At 44.0% G+C, this 15,327-nt stretch overlaps 1 protein-coding gene across 4 annotated transcripts in view; it reads left to right on the plus strand.

Moving 5' to 3' along the window:
* TBC1D32 (TBC1 domain family member 32) overlaps window positions 1–15,327 on the plus strand; it is a 323,193-nt gene that overhangs the window by 45,556 nt on the left and 262,310 nt on the right. For all 4 annotated transcript variants that reach the window (XM_038761204.1, XM_038761221.1, XM_038761231.1 and 1 more), the window contains 4 exons: window positions 2,074–2,152; window positions 2,749–2,852; window positions 2,944–3,005; window positions 11,034–11,178. In XM_038761204.1, coding sequence (XP_038617132.1) covers window positions 2,074–2,152; window positions 2,749–2,852; window positions 2,944–3,005; window positions 11,034–11,178 — 390 coding nt within the window. The remainder of the gene's footprint in view (window positions 1–2,073; window positions 2,153–2,748; window positions 2,853–2,943; window positions 3,006–11,033; window positions 11,179–15,327) is intronic.

Genomic DNA, 15,327 nt, shown 5'->3' on the forward strand with positions numbered 1-15,327 from the left:
AAGAGCTTACAGTCTAGAGGGGGAGACCGACATTAATATAAGTAAGCGGGTCTTCTTAATTAAGTCTTCTAATTAAGTCTTCTTAATTAAGCCTTCTAATTAAGTAAGCGGGTCTTCTGACTCGCCAGCCCTGGGCTCTTTCCGCTTGGCTGAGCTGAAGCCAGGGGGCTATTAGAAGCAGCATGGCTTAGCGGATAGAGCACGGGAGTCAGGAGGTCCTGAGTTCTAATCCTGCCCCGCCACACGTCTGCCGTGTGACCTTCACTTCTCTGGGCCTCAGTTTCCCCTCATCTATAAAATGGGGATTAAAAGCGTGAGCCCCAAGTGGGACGGGGATTGGGTCCAACCCCATTAACTTGTATCTACCCCAGTGCATAGAACGGTGCTTGGTACGTCGTAAGCGCTTAAATACCTTAATCGTTATTAGTTGGAAAATGATGCAGGAGTAGAAATGGGTGATACTCAGGGCACAGGCTTGTATTGCACTCTTTTAGACTGTGAGCCCACTATTGGGTAGGGACTGTCTCTATACGTTGCCAACTTGTACTTCCCAAGCGCTTAGCACAGTGCTCTGCACACAGTAAGCGCTCAATAAATACGATTGATTGATTGATTGATTTAGAGACCTCCTAGAGACAACCCGATGCCACGTTTACTACCTAAATTCCAGCTCACGTCGGCTCAAAGGTGGGTTGGGGACAACATGGCTCTGTGAGTCCGGGCGTTTCAATCGGGCGGATGCGAAGGCTTCCCTTGGAAAAGAGGATCTCACCATTTCCGCCCAACAGATCGGCACGAAAAATCGAGGGAAATTGAAATTAACGGAAAGCAGCGTGATTGAGCGGCCTCCGTTTCGCTCCATTTGCTCCCGTAGTGGAAATGGAATGTGTTATGTATATTCAATTTCAATGATAGCATTTCTAAATTATTTATAAACGACATGTAAATTACGTATGCAGTAAATAATATTTGTATTTATACAACCAAATACAAATGCAATCTGCCCACTTTAAGGACAGTGTCATAATGTTTAATAAATTGTTGATTAAAGAACGGCGGGTTCTTTTAGACTGTGAGCCCACTGTTGGGTAGGGACTATCTCTATATGTTGCCAACTTGTACTTCCCAGGCGCTTAGTACAGTGCTCTGAACACAGTAAGTGCTCAATAAATATGATTGATTGATTGATTGATTGCTACAGAGAGAGAGTGATGCAGACCGAAGCAGTTCTCCCGAGCCAACATGCTTGATGCTGGATTTTTATTGTTTTTGAAGTATTAATATTTGGGGAAAATGCGGGGTGATTTCTAAAACTTTTGTCTCTGCTCTGTAAAACAAAGTCAAGTTTTTCAATGTGAACCCTGAGAATTTTTCCCATATTTTTGAGACATCATTTGCTTATCTATGGTCCCAGGTGCCTTATGATGAATGAGTTTTCACTCTTGGTTTTGGCAGTTGTTCAAAACTCAACATTATCGGAGACCTTAATAGATGCTAAAAGCTGCAGAATTTCTGGATATTTCAATGTTCTAAATCATCGTATTTAAACATTAAATAACTAGGGGGCGGGGGGTGAAAAGATTGAACGTTTCCATCGTGCAATGCAAATTAAAAGCTGTCTTAATTGCCCCACGCGACTAAGGCCTCGCGGCTTGGCTGATTTGGTGAATGTTTTATTTAGGATTGCATCCTGAAAGATCTTAACTCCGGCTCCTTTCCCTCTCAGTTCATGCTGGCGACAACTTTTGTCAATAAAGGAATGTCATTCGCATTGCATTCGGATACCTCCTTCCCTTCCCCACAGCACCTGTATATATGTTTATATGTTTGTACATATTTATTACTCTATTTATTTTACTTGTACATACCTATTCTATTTATTTTATTTTGTTAGTATGTTTGGTTTTGTTCTCTGTCTCCCCCTTTTAGACTGTGAGCCCACTGTTGGGTAGGGACTGTCTCTATATGTTGCCAATTTGTACTTCCCAAGTGCTTAGTACAGTGCTCTGCACATAGTAAGCGCTCAATAAACACGATTGATGATGATGATGATCTTCTTTCTTATCCCCCCAGGACCGAATTTTGAGATTCTACGCGCAGACGTTCACACTGTCGCCTCTTCATATGACGAAGGAAATTTATACCAGCTTAGGTACGTATAGCTTGGGAACTTGTACTTCCCAAGCGCTTAGTACAGTGCTCTGCGCACAGTAAGCGCTCAATAAATACGATTGATTGATTGATAGCCAATGGAAGTATGTATTTTTGAGCATTTTATTTATATTTATCGAGACTTAATGACTTCTCTAGCGTTAGCTTTTTTTCAGAAATCACTCTTATCTGGTCAGGTAACAAAAGTATTGGGAAGCAGCGGGGCCTTATGGAAAAAGCCCAGGCCACAGAGTCAGAGGATCTGGATTCCAATTCTGCCTCTGCCCCTTATCTATGTGATCTTGGGCGAGTCACTTCACATCCTTGTGCCTCAGTTTCCTCAACTGGAAAACGGGGATTAAATACCTGTTGTGCCTCTCCTACTCAGACTGTGAGCCCCACGTGGGACAGGGACTGTGTCTGACCTGATTAGCTTATATCTACCCCACTGCTGAGAACATCATCAATCGTATTTATTGAGTGCTTACTATGTGCAGAGCACTGTACTAAGAACAGTGCTTGGCATAGTAATGCTTAACAAAAACAGGATTATTGTTAAATACCATAATTATTGGAGTTTTGTTTTGTTTTTTTCAGCCAAACATTTGGAGTTATATTTTCTCTCGGGGGAAAACCATATTCCTACCCTTCTGACTGGAGTAGACGTAACAAACCCGACTACGGTCCGTTTACTTAAAAAGGTACACACTTTTTTTTTTTTTGCCTTTTCCTTGGACTTTGAAATAATTTCCCGTCTTCATATGAGTGTATTGATGCCATTTGTGTCTTTAGGTTCGTCTTCTAAATGAGTATCAGAAGGAGGCTCCATCTTTCTGGATTCGGTATCCAGAGAAGTAAGTCACCCTGTAAAATGCCTTCAGGCATGTACGCTGAAAGTGCGGGTTTCCTGCCTTTTCCCTTTTGGGTCATTATTAATAATAATGATAATGATAATGATGATGATGATGGTGATGATGATGATAATAATAATAATAATAATAATAATAATAATAATAATAATAATAATAATAATGGTATTTGTTAAGTGCTTACTATGTGTCAAGAACTATTCTAAGCCCTGGGGTAGATACAAGGTCGTCAGCTTGTCCCACGTGGGACTGATGATCTTAATCCCCATTTTACAGATGAGGTAACTGAGGCCCAGAGAAGTCAAGTGACTTGCCCAGAGTCACACAGCCGACAGATGGCAGAGGCGGGATTAGAACCCATGACCTCTGACTCCCAAGCCCGGGCTCTTTCCACTAAGTCATGCTGCTTTAGGCCCGACTTCAACCTTTAACGTCAAAAATTTGACATTTTCCAAGTCACCGAAGGTGTGTACCCAGTCCTTGGTCGGCCTCTACAGAGTCCTAAAGCCCTCCAATCCGTCAGTCATTCAGTGGTATTTATTGAGCGCTCATTATGTGGAGAACACTGTTCTAAGCATTTGGGAGAGCACAGTACAACAAAATCAAATCCCGGCTCCGCCAATTGTCAGCTGGGTGACTTTGGGCAAGTCACTTCACTTCTCTGGGCCTCAGTTCCCTCATCTGGAAAATGGGGATGAAGACTGGGAGCCCCCCGTGGGACAACCTGATCTCCTTGTAACCTCCCCAGCGCTTGGAACAGTGCTTTGCACATAGTGAGCGCTTAATAAATGCCATCATCATCATCATCCCCCCCCCCCCCCCCCATTCTAGACTGTATCATCATCCCCCTCCCATTCTAGACTGTGAGCCCACTGTTGGGTAGGGACCGTCTCCATACGTTGCCGACTTGTACTTCCCAAGCGCTTAGTACAGTGCCCCGCACCACAGTAAGCGCCCAAGAGAAGCAGCGCGGCTCAGTGGAAAGAGCCCGGGCTTTGCAGTCAGTGGTCGTGGGTTCGGATCCCGGCTCCGCCAATTGTCAGCTGGGTGACCTGTACTTCCCAAGCGCTTAGTACAGTGCTCTGCACCCAGTAAGCGCTCAATAAATACGATTGAGTGAATGAATAAGCGATGTTCTCTGCCAGTTAGCGAGCTCGCAGTCTAGTCTCCATCAGCGCCTGCAGTCTTTCTCGCGTCTCTGTTTTATCGTCCCTTTCGGTCATTCATTCATTCAGTCGTATTTACGGAGCGCTTACTGTGTGCAGAGCACTGTACTAAGTGCTTGGAAACAGAGACTGATAGAGTCCGTGCCCAACAAGGGGCTCAGCCACCTCCAGCCTCCCAGCCACAGACGCGTACAACTCTGGTGTCGTCCTCGACGCCCCGCCGTCCGCCTTTCCTCTCCTCTCCTTCGCCCAGCTGCCAAATCATCATGTCGTAGCGGTCGGAGCATGCGTCAGAGTCAGAAGAGCATGCGTTTTAGCCCCAGCTCCGCCACTTGCCGGCTGTGTGGCCTTGGGCAAGTCGCTTCACTTCTCTGGGCCTCAGTGACCTCATCTGGAAAGTGGGGATGGAGTCAATCAATCAATCAATCGTATTTATTGAGTGCTTCCTGTGTGCAGAGCACTGTACTAAGCACTTGGAAGTCCAAGTTGGCAACATATAGAGACGGTCCCTACCCGACAGTGGGCTCACAGCCTAGTGGAGGTCTTTCATTCATTCGTTCCATCGTATTTATTGAGCGCTTACTGTGTGCAGAGCACTGGACTAAGCGCTTGGAAAGTACAAGTCGGCAACATATAGAGACGGCCCCTACCCGACAACGGGCTCACAGTCTAGAAGGGGGAGACAGACAACAAAACAAAACGTGGGGACAGGTGTCAAAGTCGTCAGAACAAATAGAATTAAAGCTCCATGCACATCATTAACATATTTATTACTCTATTTATTTATTTATTTATTTATTTATTCATTTATTTATTTATTTTACTTGTACATTTCTCTCCTACTTATTTTATTTTGTTGGTATGTTTGGTTCTGTTCTCTGTCTCCCCCTTTTAGACTGTGAGTCCACTGTTGGGTAGGGACTGTCTCTATGTGATGCCAATTTGTACTTCCCAAGCGCTTAGTACAGTGCTCTGCACATAGTAAGCACTCAATAAATACGATTGATTGATTGATTGATTAACAAAATAAATAGGATAGTAAATGTGTACAAGTGAAATAATTCTGATATATTATTACCAATTACTTCGGTCAGTGCTCTGCACATACAGAAGCAGCGTGGCTCAGTGGAAAGAGCCCGGGCTTTGGAGTCAGAGGTCATGGGTTCAAATCCCGGCTCCACCACTTGTCAGCCGTGTGACTTTGGGCAAGTCACTTCACTTCTCTGGGCCTCAGTTACCTCATCTGTAAAATGGGGATTGGGGCTGTGAGCCCCACATGGGACAACTTGATCACCTTGTATCCCCCCAGCGCTTAGAACAGTGCTTTGCCCATAGTAAGTGCTTAATAAATGCCATTATTATTATTATTATTATTATTATTATTATTATAGTAAGTGCTCAATAAATACCTCTTGATTGATTGATTTAGAGTGCCTCCGTGTTGCTCCCGTCTGTCTTCCATAAACCCCAGGTACCTCCAGGTAGTTGTGTCACCTGAATACATTTTGCTTTTGATCAATCAGTCAGTCAATCAGTGGTATATACTGAGAGCTCACTGTGGCGGAACACGATACTGGACGCTTGATAGTCGCCCAACCCTCAACCCCGCAGCGCTTACGAGTAGAGTTTTAAATTATATATTACAAATTACTTATCAATATTATTGTTTGTCTCCCCCTCTAGACTCTAAGCTTTCTGTGGGCCAGGAATGTGTCTACCAACCATGTAATGTGCTTTCCCAAGCACTTAGTACAGTGCTCGGCACACAGTAAGCGCTCAATAAATACCACCGATTGATATCTGGAGCTTGGGAGAGCTCAGTGTAGCTTGGAAGAGCACAGTGGGAAGCAGCGTAGCCTAGTAGATAGAGCACGGGCCTGGGAGTGAGAAGGTCTTGGGTTCGAATATTGGTTCCACCACTTGTCTGCTTTGTGACCTTGGGCAAGTCACTTAACTTTTCTGTGCCTTAGTTACCTCATCTGTAAAATGGGGATTATTATTATTATTATTATATTATAATAATATAATATATAATAATAACAATAATGGTGGTATTTGTTAAGCACTTACTATGTGCCAAGCACTGTTCATTCAGTCATATTTATTAAGCACTTACTGTTTGCAGAGCACTGTACTAATCAATCAATCGTATTTATTGAGCACAATAATAGTAATAATAATAATAATAATAATAATAATAATAATAATAATAATGATGATGGTGGTATTTGTTAATCACTTACTATGTGCCAAGCAGTGTTCATTCATTCAGTCGTATTTATTGAGCACTTACTGTGTGCAGAGCACTGTACTAAGCGCTTGGGAAGTACAAGTTGGCAATCAATCATCAATCATATTTATTGAGTGCTTACTGTGTGCAGAGCACTGTACTAAGCGCTTAGCACTGTAGCTTGGCAACATCTAGAGATGGTCCCTACCCAACAATGGGCTCACAGTCTAGAAGGGGGAGACAGACAACCAAACATCGTTCTCTGTGAATCCCATGTGGGACTGTATTACCTCCTATAATAATAATAATGATGGTATTTAAGTGCTTACTTTGTGCCAGACAATGTACTAAGCGCTCGGTGGCTACAAGCAAATTGAAGTGGACACTCCGTGTCCCATGTGGGGCTCACAGTCTCAATATCCTTCCCAGCCGTTAGAATATATTCATCATTCAGTCGTATTTATTGAGTGCTTACTGCGTGCAGAGCACTGGACTAAGCGCTCGGGAAGTACAAATCGGCAACCTATAGAGATGGTCCCTTCCCAACAATGGACTCACAGTCTAGAAGCAGCAAGAAGCAGCTTCGAAGCGCTTAGTACAGTGCTCTGCACACAGTAAGCGCTCTATTTATTTTACTTGTACATATCTATTCTGTTTATTTTATTTTGTTAATATGTTTGGTTTTGTTCTCTGTCTCCCCCTTCTAGACTGTGAGCCCGCTGTTGGGTAGGGACCGTCTCTATATGTTGCCAACTTGTACTTCCCAAGCACTTACTACAGTGCTCTGCACACAGTAAGCGCTCAATAAATATGTTTGTACATGATTGATTGATATTTGAGAAGCAGAGTGGCTCAGTGGAAAGAGCACAGACTTTGAAGTTAGAGGTCATGGGTTCAAATTTCCGCCTCACCAATTGTCAGCTGTGTGACTTTGGGCAAGTCACTTAACTTCTCTGGGCCTCAGTTCCTTCATCTGTAAAATGGGGATGAAGACTGTGAGCCCCCCGTCGGACAACTTGATCACCATGTAACCTCCCCAGTGCTTAGAACAGTGCTTTGCACATAGTAAGTGCTTAAATAAATGCCATTAGTATCATTAGAAGGGCGTGGTGATGCTTGGCACATAGTAAGCGCTTAACAAATACCGTTTACATATGTCTCAGTCAATCAATCGTATTTATTGAGTGCTTACTGTGTGCAGAGCACTGTACTAAGCGCTTGGGAAGCACAAGTCGGCAACATATAGAGACAGTCCTTACCCAACAGTGGGCTCACAGTCTCCAATTTGGAAGACACCTCCTGCTTCTTCATATCCTGTCTTGAACTCTTGGCCGGTGAGAATAATTTTAGATGAATCCGCCACCACTAGTTATAAAAGGACATTTGCCTTTTTTTTTTTTTTGCAGCAGGGTGCTGGGAATTCGGGGGTCAGGGTGAAATTTCCAACTTCTGATCGTCAGCTTGGCACGTTTTTCTTTTCGCCTGCGGCTTTGTCATCACCTGGGTAACTTTTGGACCGTGAGCCCACTGTTGGGTAGGGACTGTCTCTATGTGTTGCCAATTTGTACTTCCCAAGCGCTTAGTACAGTGCTCTGCACATAGTAAGCGCTCAATAAATACGATTGATGATGATGATGATGGTCACCGAGCAGACATTTGACAGATGAGGGAACTGAGGTGGAGAAGGGAAGTTGACTTACCCAAGGCCACATGGCAGACAAGCGGCGGAGCCCAGCCTAATCAATCAATCAATCAGTCGTATTTATTGAGTGCTTACTATGTGCAGAGCACTGTACTAAGCGCCTAATAACCCAGGCCTTCTGACGCCGAGGCCCGTGCTCGATCCACCAAGCCTTACGGGGCTGCTCCGCGAGGAGCTCGCGCTCGAACAAAATTAGTCACACACGGCGGAATTGGAATAAATAATTAAGCATTCACTCGAGTGACCGTAGATACTCATTCTCACCCAGCCTTGGCGTGTGTTTAAATGTAAGTGCTACTTAAGCTCTGAGGCCCAAGTGGGACAGGGATTGGGTCCAACCTTATTATCTTGTATCCGTCCCGGCACTTAATAAAAGTCCCTGGCACACCGTGAGCGTTTAATAAGTATCATAATTATCAGTGGGGGTTTTTGGGGGTGATCTGTACAGAAGCCTTTTGCAAAGAGGTGGACTCATCCTCAATCAGTCAATCCATCAATAGTTTTTATGAAGTGCTTACTCTGTGCAGGGCACTGAGCTAAGCGCTTGGGAGAGTTCAACAGAGTGGGTACTGTGAGCCCGTTGTTGGGTAGGGACCGTCTCTATATGTTGCCAACTTGTACTTCCCAAGCGCTTAGTACAGTGCTGTGCACACGGTAAGCGCTCAATAAAGACGATTGAATGAATGAATGCATCCCTGCTGAGAGCTCACCTCCTCCAGGAGGCCTTCCCAGACTGAGCCCCTTCCTTCCTCTCCCCCTCGTCCCCCTCTCCATCCCCCCCATCTTACCTCCTTCCCTTCCCCACAGCACCTGTATATAAATGTATATATGTTTGTACATATTTATTACTCTATTTATTTTACTTGTACATATCTATTCTATTTATTTTATTTGGTTAGTATGTTTGGTTTTGTTCTCTGTCTCCCCCTTTTAGACTGTGAGCCCACGGTTGGGTAGGGACTGTCTCTATATGTTGCCAACTTGTACTTCCCAAGCGCTTAGTACAGTGCTCTGCACATAGTAAGCGCTCATATATGTTTATATGTTTGTATATATTTATTACTCTATTTATTTATTTTACTTGTACATATCTATTCTATTTATTTTATTTTGTTAGTATGTTTGGTTTTGTTCTCTGTCTCCCCCTTTTAGACTGTGAGCCCACCGTTGGGTAGGGACTGTCTCTATATGTTGCCAATTTGTACTTCCCAAGCATTTAGTACAGTGCTCTGCACATAGTAAGCGCTCAATAAATACGATTGATGATGATGATGATGATCCCCTGCCCACAAGGAGCTTAGAGTCTATAGGGGGAGACAGACATTAATATAAATTCATATAAATTATGGATAGGGACACATCAACCTTTTGATGTGAGCCTTTTGATTTTTTGATTTCTTTTAGACTGTGAGCCCACTGTTGGGTAGGGACCGTCTCTATGTGTTGCCAATTTGTACTTCCCAAGCGCTTAGTACAGTGCTCTGCACGTAGTAAGCGCTCAATAAATACGATTGATTGATTGATTGATCAACCGGGTGTGGAGTGTATGATATAGATATGTCTGCGATTGCAGGAGTTTTTCACAAAACGTCTAGTGTTTCATAGAAAATCTTTGCCAATCAAGCAATAGTATTTATGGAGCACTTACTGTGTGCAGAGCACTGTACTAAGCCTACCGATAAGCACAGTCTTGTAAATTTTCCAGGTATTATTCATCCACATTCATGTAACTGGGATATTTTAACTGCCTGAAAGGAAGAACCTTCCATTTGTAATGTATTTTACTGCAGAGTCAAAAATAATTGACGATTGTGACAAGATTTGAGAAGCCAGGCTGAATAGGGGTTTGGAAAAGAAAAATTAAATGTATCTTAAATCATCCAAGTTGTCTTTAAAAGTGAGACTACTGGTATTTTTTATTTTCAAAGAGAAATCTGTTGTCCCACAACATGCCTGTCAGGTGAACAAGTGTGCACATGAGTTGTCCTCTGTTGGCTCGCCTTTTTAAAATAAATCTGCTTTAGCGCAAAATTTTGGTCAGCACTTGAAATTACAAACAAAAAGATTGGGCTTGAATTAAACAGTTGTCATACCTGTTAACTGAAAGAGCTTGCAGCGCGGTTCAGTGGAAAGAGCCCGGGCTTTGGAGTCGGAGGTCATGGGTTCAAACCCCGGCTCCCCCAGTTGTCAGCTGGGTGACTTTGGGCAAGTCACTTCACTTCTCTGTGCCTCAGTTACCCCATCCGTAAAATGGGGATTAAGGCTGTGAGCCCCCCGAGGGACAACCTGATCACCTTGTAACCTCCCCTGCGCTTAGAGCAGTGCTTTGCACATAGTAAGCACTTAATAAATGCCATCGTTGTTATTATTATTAAACGTCCAACACCTTAGTCCTTGTGCTGTGTGACTATGGGAACACTACAATCAAAAACACTTGCATGTGTACACACACACACACACACACACACACACACACACACACACACACATCCATCGATTTTGACACCTGTCTACATGCTTTGCTTTGTTGTCTGTCTCCCCCTTCTAGACTGTGAGCCCGCTGTTGGTAAGGACCGTCTCTATGTGTTGCCGACTTGTACTTCCCAAGCGCTTAGTACAGTGCTCTGCACACAGTAAGCGCTCAATAAATGCGATCGAATGAATGAATGAATCCCCATTTTCCAGACGAGGTAACCGAGGCCCGGAGAAGTGAAGTGACTTGCCCATAGTCACCCAGCTGGCAATTGGCGGAGCCGGGATTTGAACCCATGACCTCCGACTCCAAAGCCCGGGCTCTTTCCACTGAGCCACGCCGCTTCTCTGTCAAACGTGGGAGGGTCGGTTTTAGTAAACGAATCGCACTCTTCCTGATGGAAGCAGTTTCTCCTCAGGTGGATTTCTCTTTGTAATTTTAGGTACATGGAGGAGATGGTGGGGAGGACTTTGTCGCTCTTGTCGGTTCAACACGGTCAACGCCTGCTGGTCTCGCCGAAGACTCTGGAACCGATATACTTTGTGGCGCTGCTGGATGTCAAAGCCGTGTGGTTCAAAAAGTGGATGGTAAGAGGAATGGAAAGCTCGGCTTCTAGGCCGTGAGCCCGCTGTTGGGTAGGGACCGTCTCTATATGTCGCCGACTTGTACTTCCCAAGCGCTTAGCACAGTGCTCTGCGCACAGTAAGCGCTCAATAAATACGATTGAATGAATGAATGAATGAATGAATGAACAGTGCTTTGCACATAGTTCTGAGACTGTGAGCCCACTGTTGGGTAGGGACCGTCTCTATATGTCACCGACTTGTACTTCCCAAGCGCTTAGTACAGTGCTCTGCACACAGTAAGTGCTCAGTAAATACGATTGAATGAATGAATGAACAGTGCTTTGCGCATAGTTCTGAGACTGTGAGCCCACTGTTGGGTAGGGACCGTCTCTATATGTCGCTGACTTGTACTTCCCAAGCACTTAGTACAGTGCTCTGCGCACAGTAAGCGCTCAATAAATACAGTTGAATGAATGAATGAATGAACAGTGCTTTGCATATATTTCTAAGACCGTGAGCCCACTGTTGGGTAGGGACCGTCTCTATATGTCGCCAACTTGTACTTCCCAAGCGCTTAATACAGTGCTCTGCACACAGTGCTCAATAAATACGATTGAATGAATGAATGAATGAACAGTGCTTTGCACATAGTTCTGAGACTGTGAGCCCACTGTTGGGTAGGGACTGTCTCTATATGTTTCTGACTTGTACGTCCCAAGCGCTTAGTACAGTGCTCTGCACACAGTAAGCGCTCAATAAATACGATTGAATGAATAAATACGATTGAGTGAATGCATGAAACACTTTCAGAAGCTGTGTGGCCTAGTGGAAAGAGGAGGGGTCTGGGAATCAGAAGGGCCTAGGTTCTTATCCCCACTCTGCCACTTGTCTGCTGGGTGACCTTGGGCATCAATCAATCAGTCAGTCAATCAATCAAATTTATTGAGCGCTTACTGTGTGCAGAGCACTGTATTAAGCACTTGGGAAGTACAAGTTGGCAACATATAGAGACAGTCCCTACCCAACAGTGGGCTCACAGTCTAGAAGGGGGAGACAGACAACAAAGCCAAACATATTAACAAAATAAAATAAATAGAATAAATATGTACAAGTAAAATAAATGAGTAATAAATATGTACAAACATATATACATATATACAGGTGCTGTGGGGAAGGGAAGGAGGTAAGACGGGGGATGGAGATGGGGATGAGATGGAGAGATCAATCAATCAATCGTATTTATTGAGCACTTACTGTGTGCAGAGCACTGTACTAAGCGTTTGGGAAGTACAAGTTGGCAACATCTAGAGTCAGTCCCTACCCAACAGTGGGCTCACAGTCTAGAAGGGGGAGACAAAGAACAAAGCCAAACATATTAACAAAATAAAATAAATGGAATAGATATGTACAAGTAAAATAAATAAATAAATAGAGTAATAAATATGTACAAACATATATACATATATACAGGTGCTGTGGGGAAGGGAAGGAGGTAAGATGGGGGGATGGAGAGGGGGACGAGATGGAGAGATCAATCAATCAATCAATCAATCGTATTTATTGAGCGCTTACTGTGTGCAGAGCACTGTACTAAGCTCTTGGGAAGTACAAGTTGGCAACATATAGAGACGGTCCCTACCCAACAGTGGGCTCACAGTCTAGAAGGGGGAGACAGACAACAAAGCCAAACATACTAACAAAATAAAATAAATAGAATAGATATGTACAAGTAAAATAAAAAAATAAATAAATAAATAAATAAATAAAGTAATAAATATGTACAATCAATCAATCAATCAGTCAATTGTATTTATTGAGTGCTTACTGTGTGTAGAGCACTGTACTAAGCGCTTGGGAAGTACAAGTTGACAACAAATAGAGACGGTCCCTACCCAACAGTGGGCTCACAGTCTAGAAGGGGGAGACAGAGAACAAAGCCAAACATATTAACAAAATAAAATAAATAGAATAGATATGTACAAGTAAAATAAATAGAGTAATAAATATACAAACATATATACATATATACAGGTGCTGTGGGGAAGGGAAGGAGGTAAGACGGGGGGGATGGAGAGGGGGACGAGATGGAGAGATGTCACTTCACTGCTCTGTGCCTCAGTTCCCTCATCTGTAAAACATCAATACCTGTTCTCCCTCCTAGGTAGACTGTGAGTCCTCTGTGGGATCTGATTATCTTGTATTTATCACATGCTTAGTACAGCGCGTGACACATAGAAAGCGCTTGACAAATACCACAAGGAACTCACAAAACCAGAGGCTGTGTATTTGCATTTTACTAAAGGTCTTTCACACGCTAAATGACGTCCCCCCCCCATGGCATTTATTAAGCGCTTACTATGTGCAAAGCGCTGTTCTAAAACAGATTTGTGCTCAACCCACTTAAAAGCCGCCTTCATGGAATAGCCATTAATGATTTGTTGGTACAGGTGATAAGATTGGGAACCGATGAAACCTCAGTAGAGGATCTCATTTACCAAGGGCAGAAGCAGTGTGGCTCGGTGGAAAGAGCCCGGGCTTTGGAGTCAAAGGTCATGGGTTCAAATCCCCGCTCCGCCACTTGTCAGCTGGGTGACTTTGGGCAAGTCACTTCACTTCTCTGTGCCTCAGTTCCCTCATCTGCAAAATGGGGATGAAGACTGTGAGCCCCCCGTGGGACAAGCTGATCACCTTGTAACCTCCCCAGCGCTTAGAACAGTGCTTTGCACAGAGTAAGCGCTTAATAAATGCCATCATTGTTATTATTATGGGCAGGATGAAACTGATAATATGAAAGGATTTTCCCCCACACTGGTAATACAGAGGAAGATGAGGGAGCGCGTATGTGTCTGAAGAAAGCAAATCCAGTTTTATGGTGTTAATATGTTTTGTTTTGTTGTCTGTCTCCCCTTTCTAGACTGTGAGCCCGCTGTTGGGTAGGGACCGTCTCTGTGTGTTGCCAACTTGTACTTCCCAAGCGCTTAGTGCGGTGCTCTGCACACAGGAAGCGCTCAATAAATGCGACTGAGTGAATGAATGAATGAGTGAGAACCTGAGACTTGCAACTTTGAAGCTGCAGACGGTTCATTCAGAGAGTGAGTGCTTGTGAAATGGGGTTTATCTCACCAGAGAAAGCTGACCAAAGATTTTAAAGACAGATTCCAGCAGCATTCATTCATTCGGTCGTATTTATTGAGCGCTTACTGTGTGCAGAGCCCCGTACTAAGCGCTTGGGACGGACAGTTTGGCAACATATAGAGACGGTCCCTACCCAACAGTGGGCAGGGTGGAGAAGCAGCCAACTCTGGGGACTTGATAGCAGTGTGAAGCAGCTTGGCCTAGCAGAAGGACCGTGGGCTTGGGAGGCAGAGGACCTGGGTTCTAATCCTGCCTCCACCACTTGTCTGCTGTGCGATCTCGGGCCAGCCGCTTCCCTTCTCTGTGCCTCGGTCACCTCATCTGTAAAGGAAAGATTTAGACTGGGAGTTCCATGTGGGGCAGGGTTTGTAGCCGACTTGACTGTCTTGTATCTACCTCGTACACACCCCAGAGCCTTAGTACAGTGCCTGGCACGTAGTAGGCGCTTAAAAAATATCATTAAAAAGCAATGGGCAGAGTAGCCTGGCAGGTGGCGAAGTGGAAAAACGTTGTCCTCTTGAGCCAAGCTCACTGCTCTGGGAAGAATAGGAGACCAAGAATGGAGGCAAAAATCTGTTGGCAGATGGCAGAGAAGCAGCGTGGCTCAGTGGAAAGAGCCCGGGCTTGGGAGTCAGAGGTCATGGGTTCGAATCCCGGCTCCGCCACTTGTCAGCTGGGTGACTTTGGGCAAGTCACTTCACTTCTCTGGGCCTCAGTTCCCTCATCTGGAAAATGGGGATGAAGACTGTGAGCCCCCCGTGGGACAACCTGATCACCTTGTATCTCCCCCAGCGCTTAAAGCAGTGTTTGGCACATGGTAAGCGCTTAACAAATACCAACATTATTATTATTATTATTATATCTGTAATCAAGGATAAAATTTCGTTGTCAGTTGGGTCAGTTAATGATAATGATAATAATGATATTTGTTTAAGCACTCACTGTGTGTCAAGCACTGTTCTAAACACTTGGGTCAGTTAATGATAATAATAATAATAATAATAATAATAATAATAATAATAATAATAAAATTGT

The sequence above is a fragment of the Tachyglossus aculeatus genome, chromosome 2 (genome assembly GCF_015852505.1).
Source record: "Tachyglossus aculeatus isolate mTacAcu1 chromosome 2, mTacAcu1.pri, whole genome shotgun sequence".
NCBI classification, from domain to species: domain Eukaryota; kingdom Metazoa; phylum Chordata; class Mammalia; order Monotremata; family Tachyglossidae; genus Tachyglossus; species Tachyglossus aculeatus.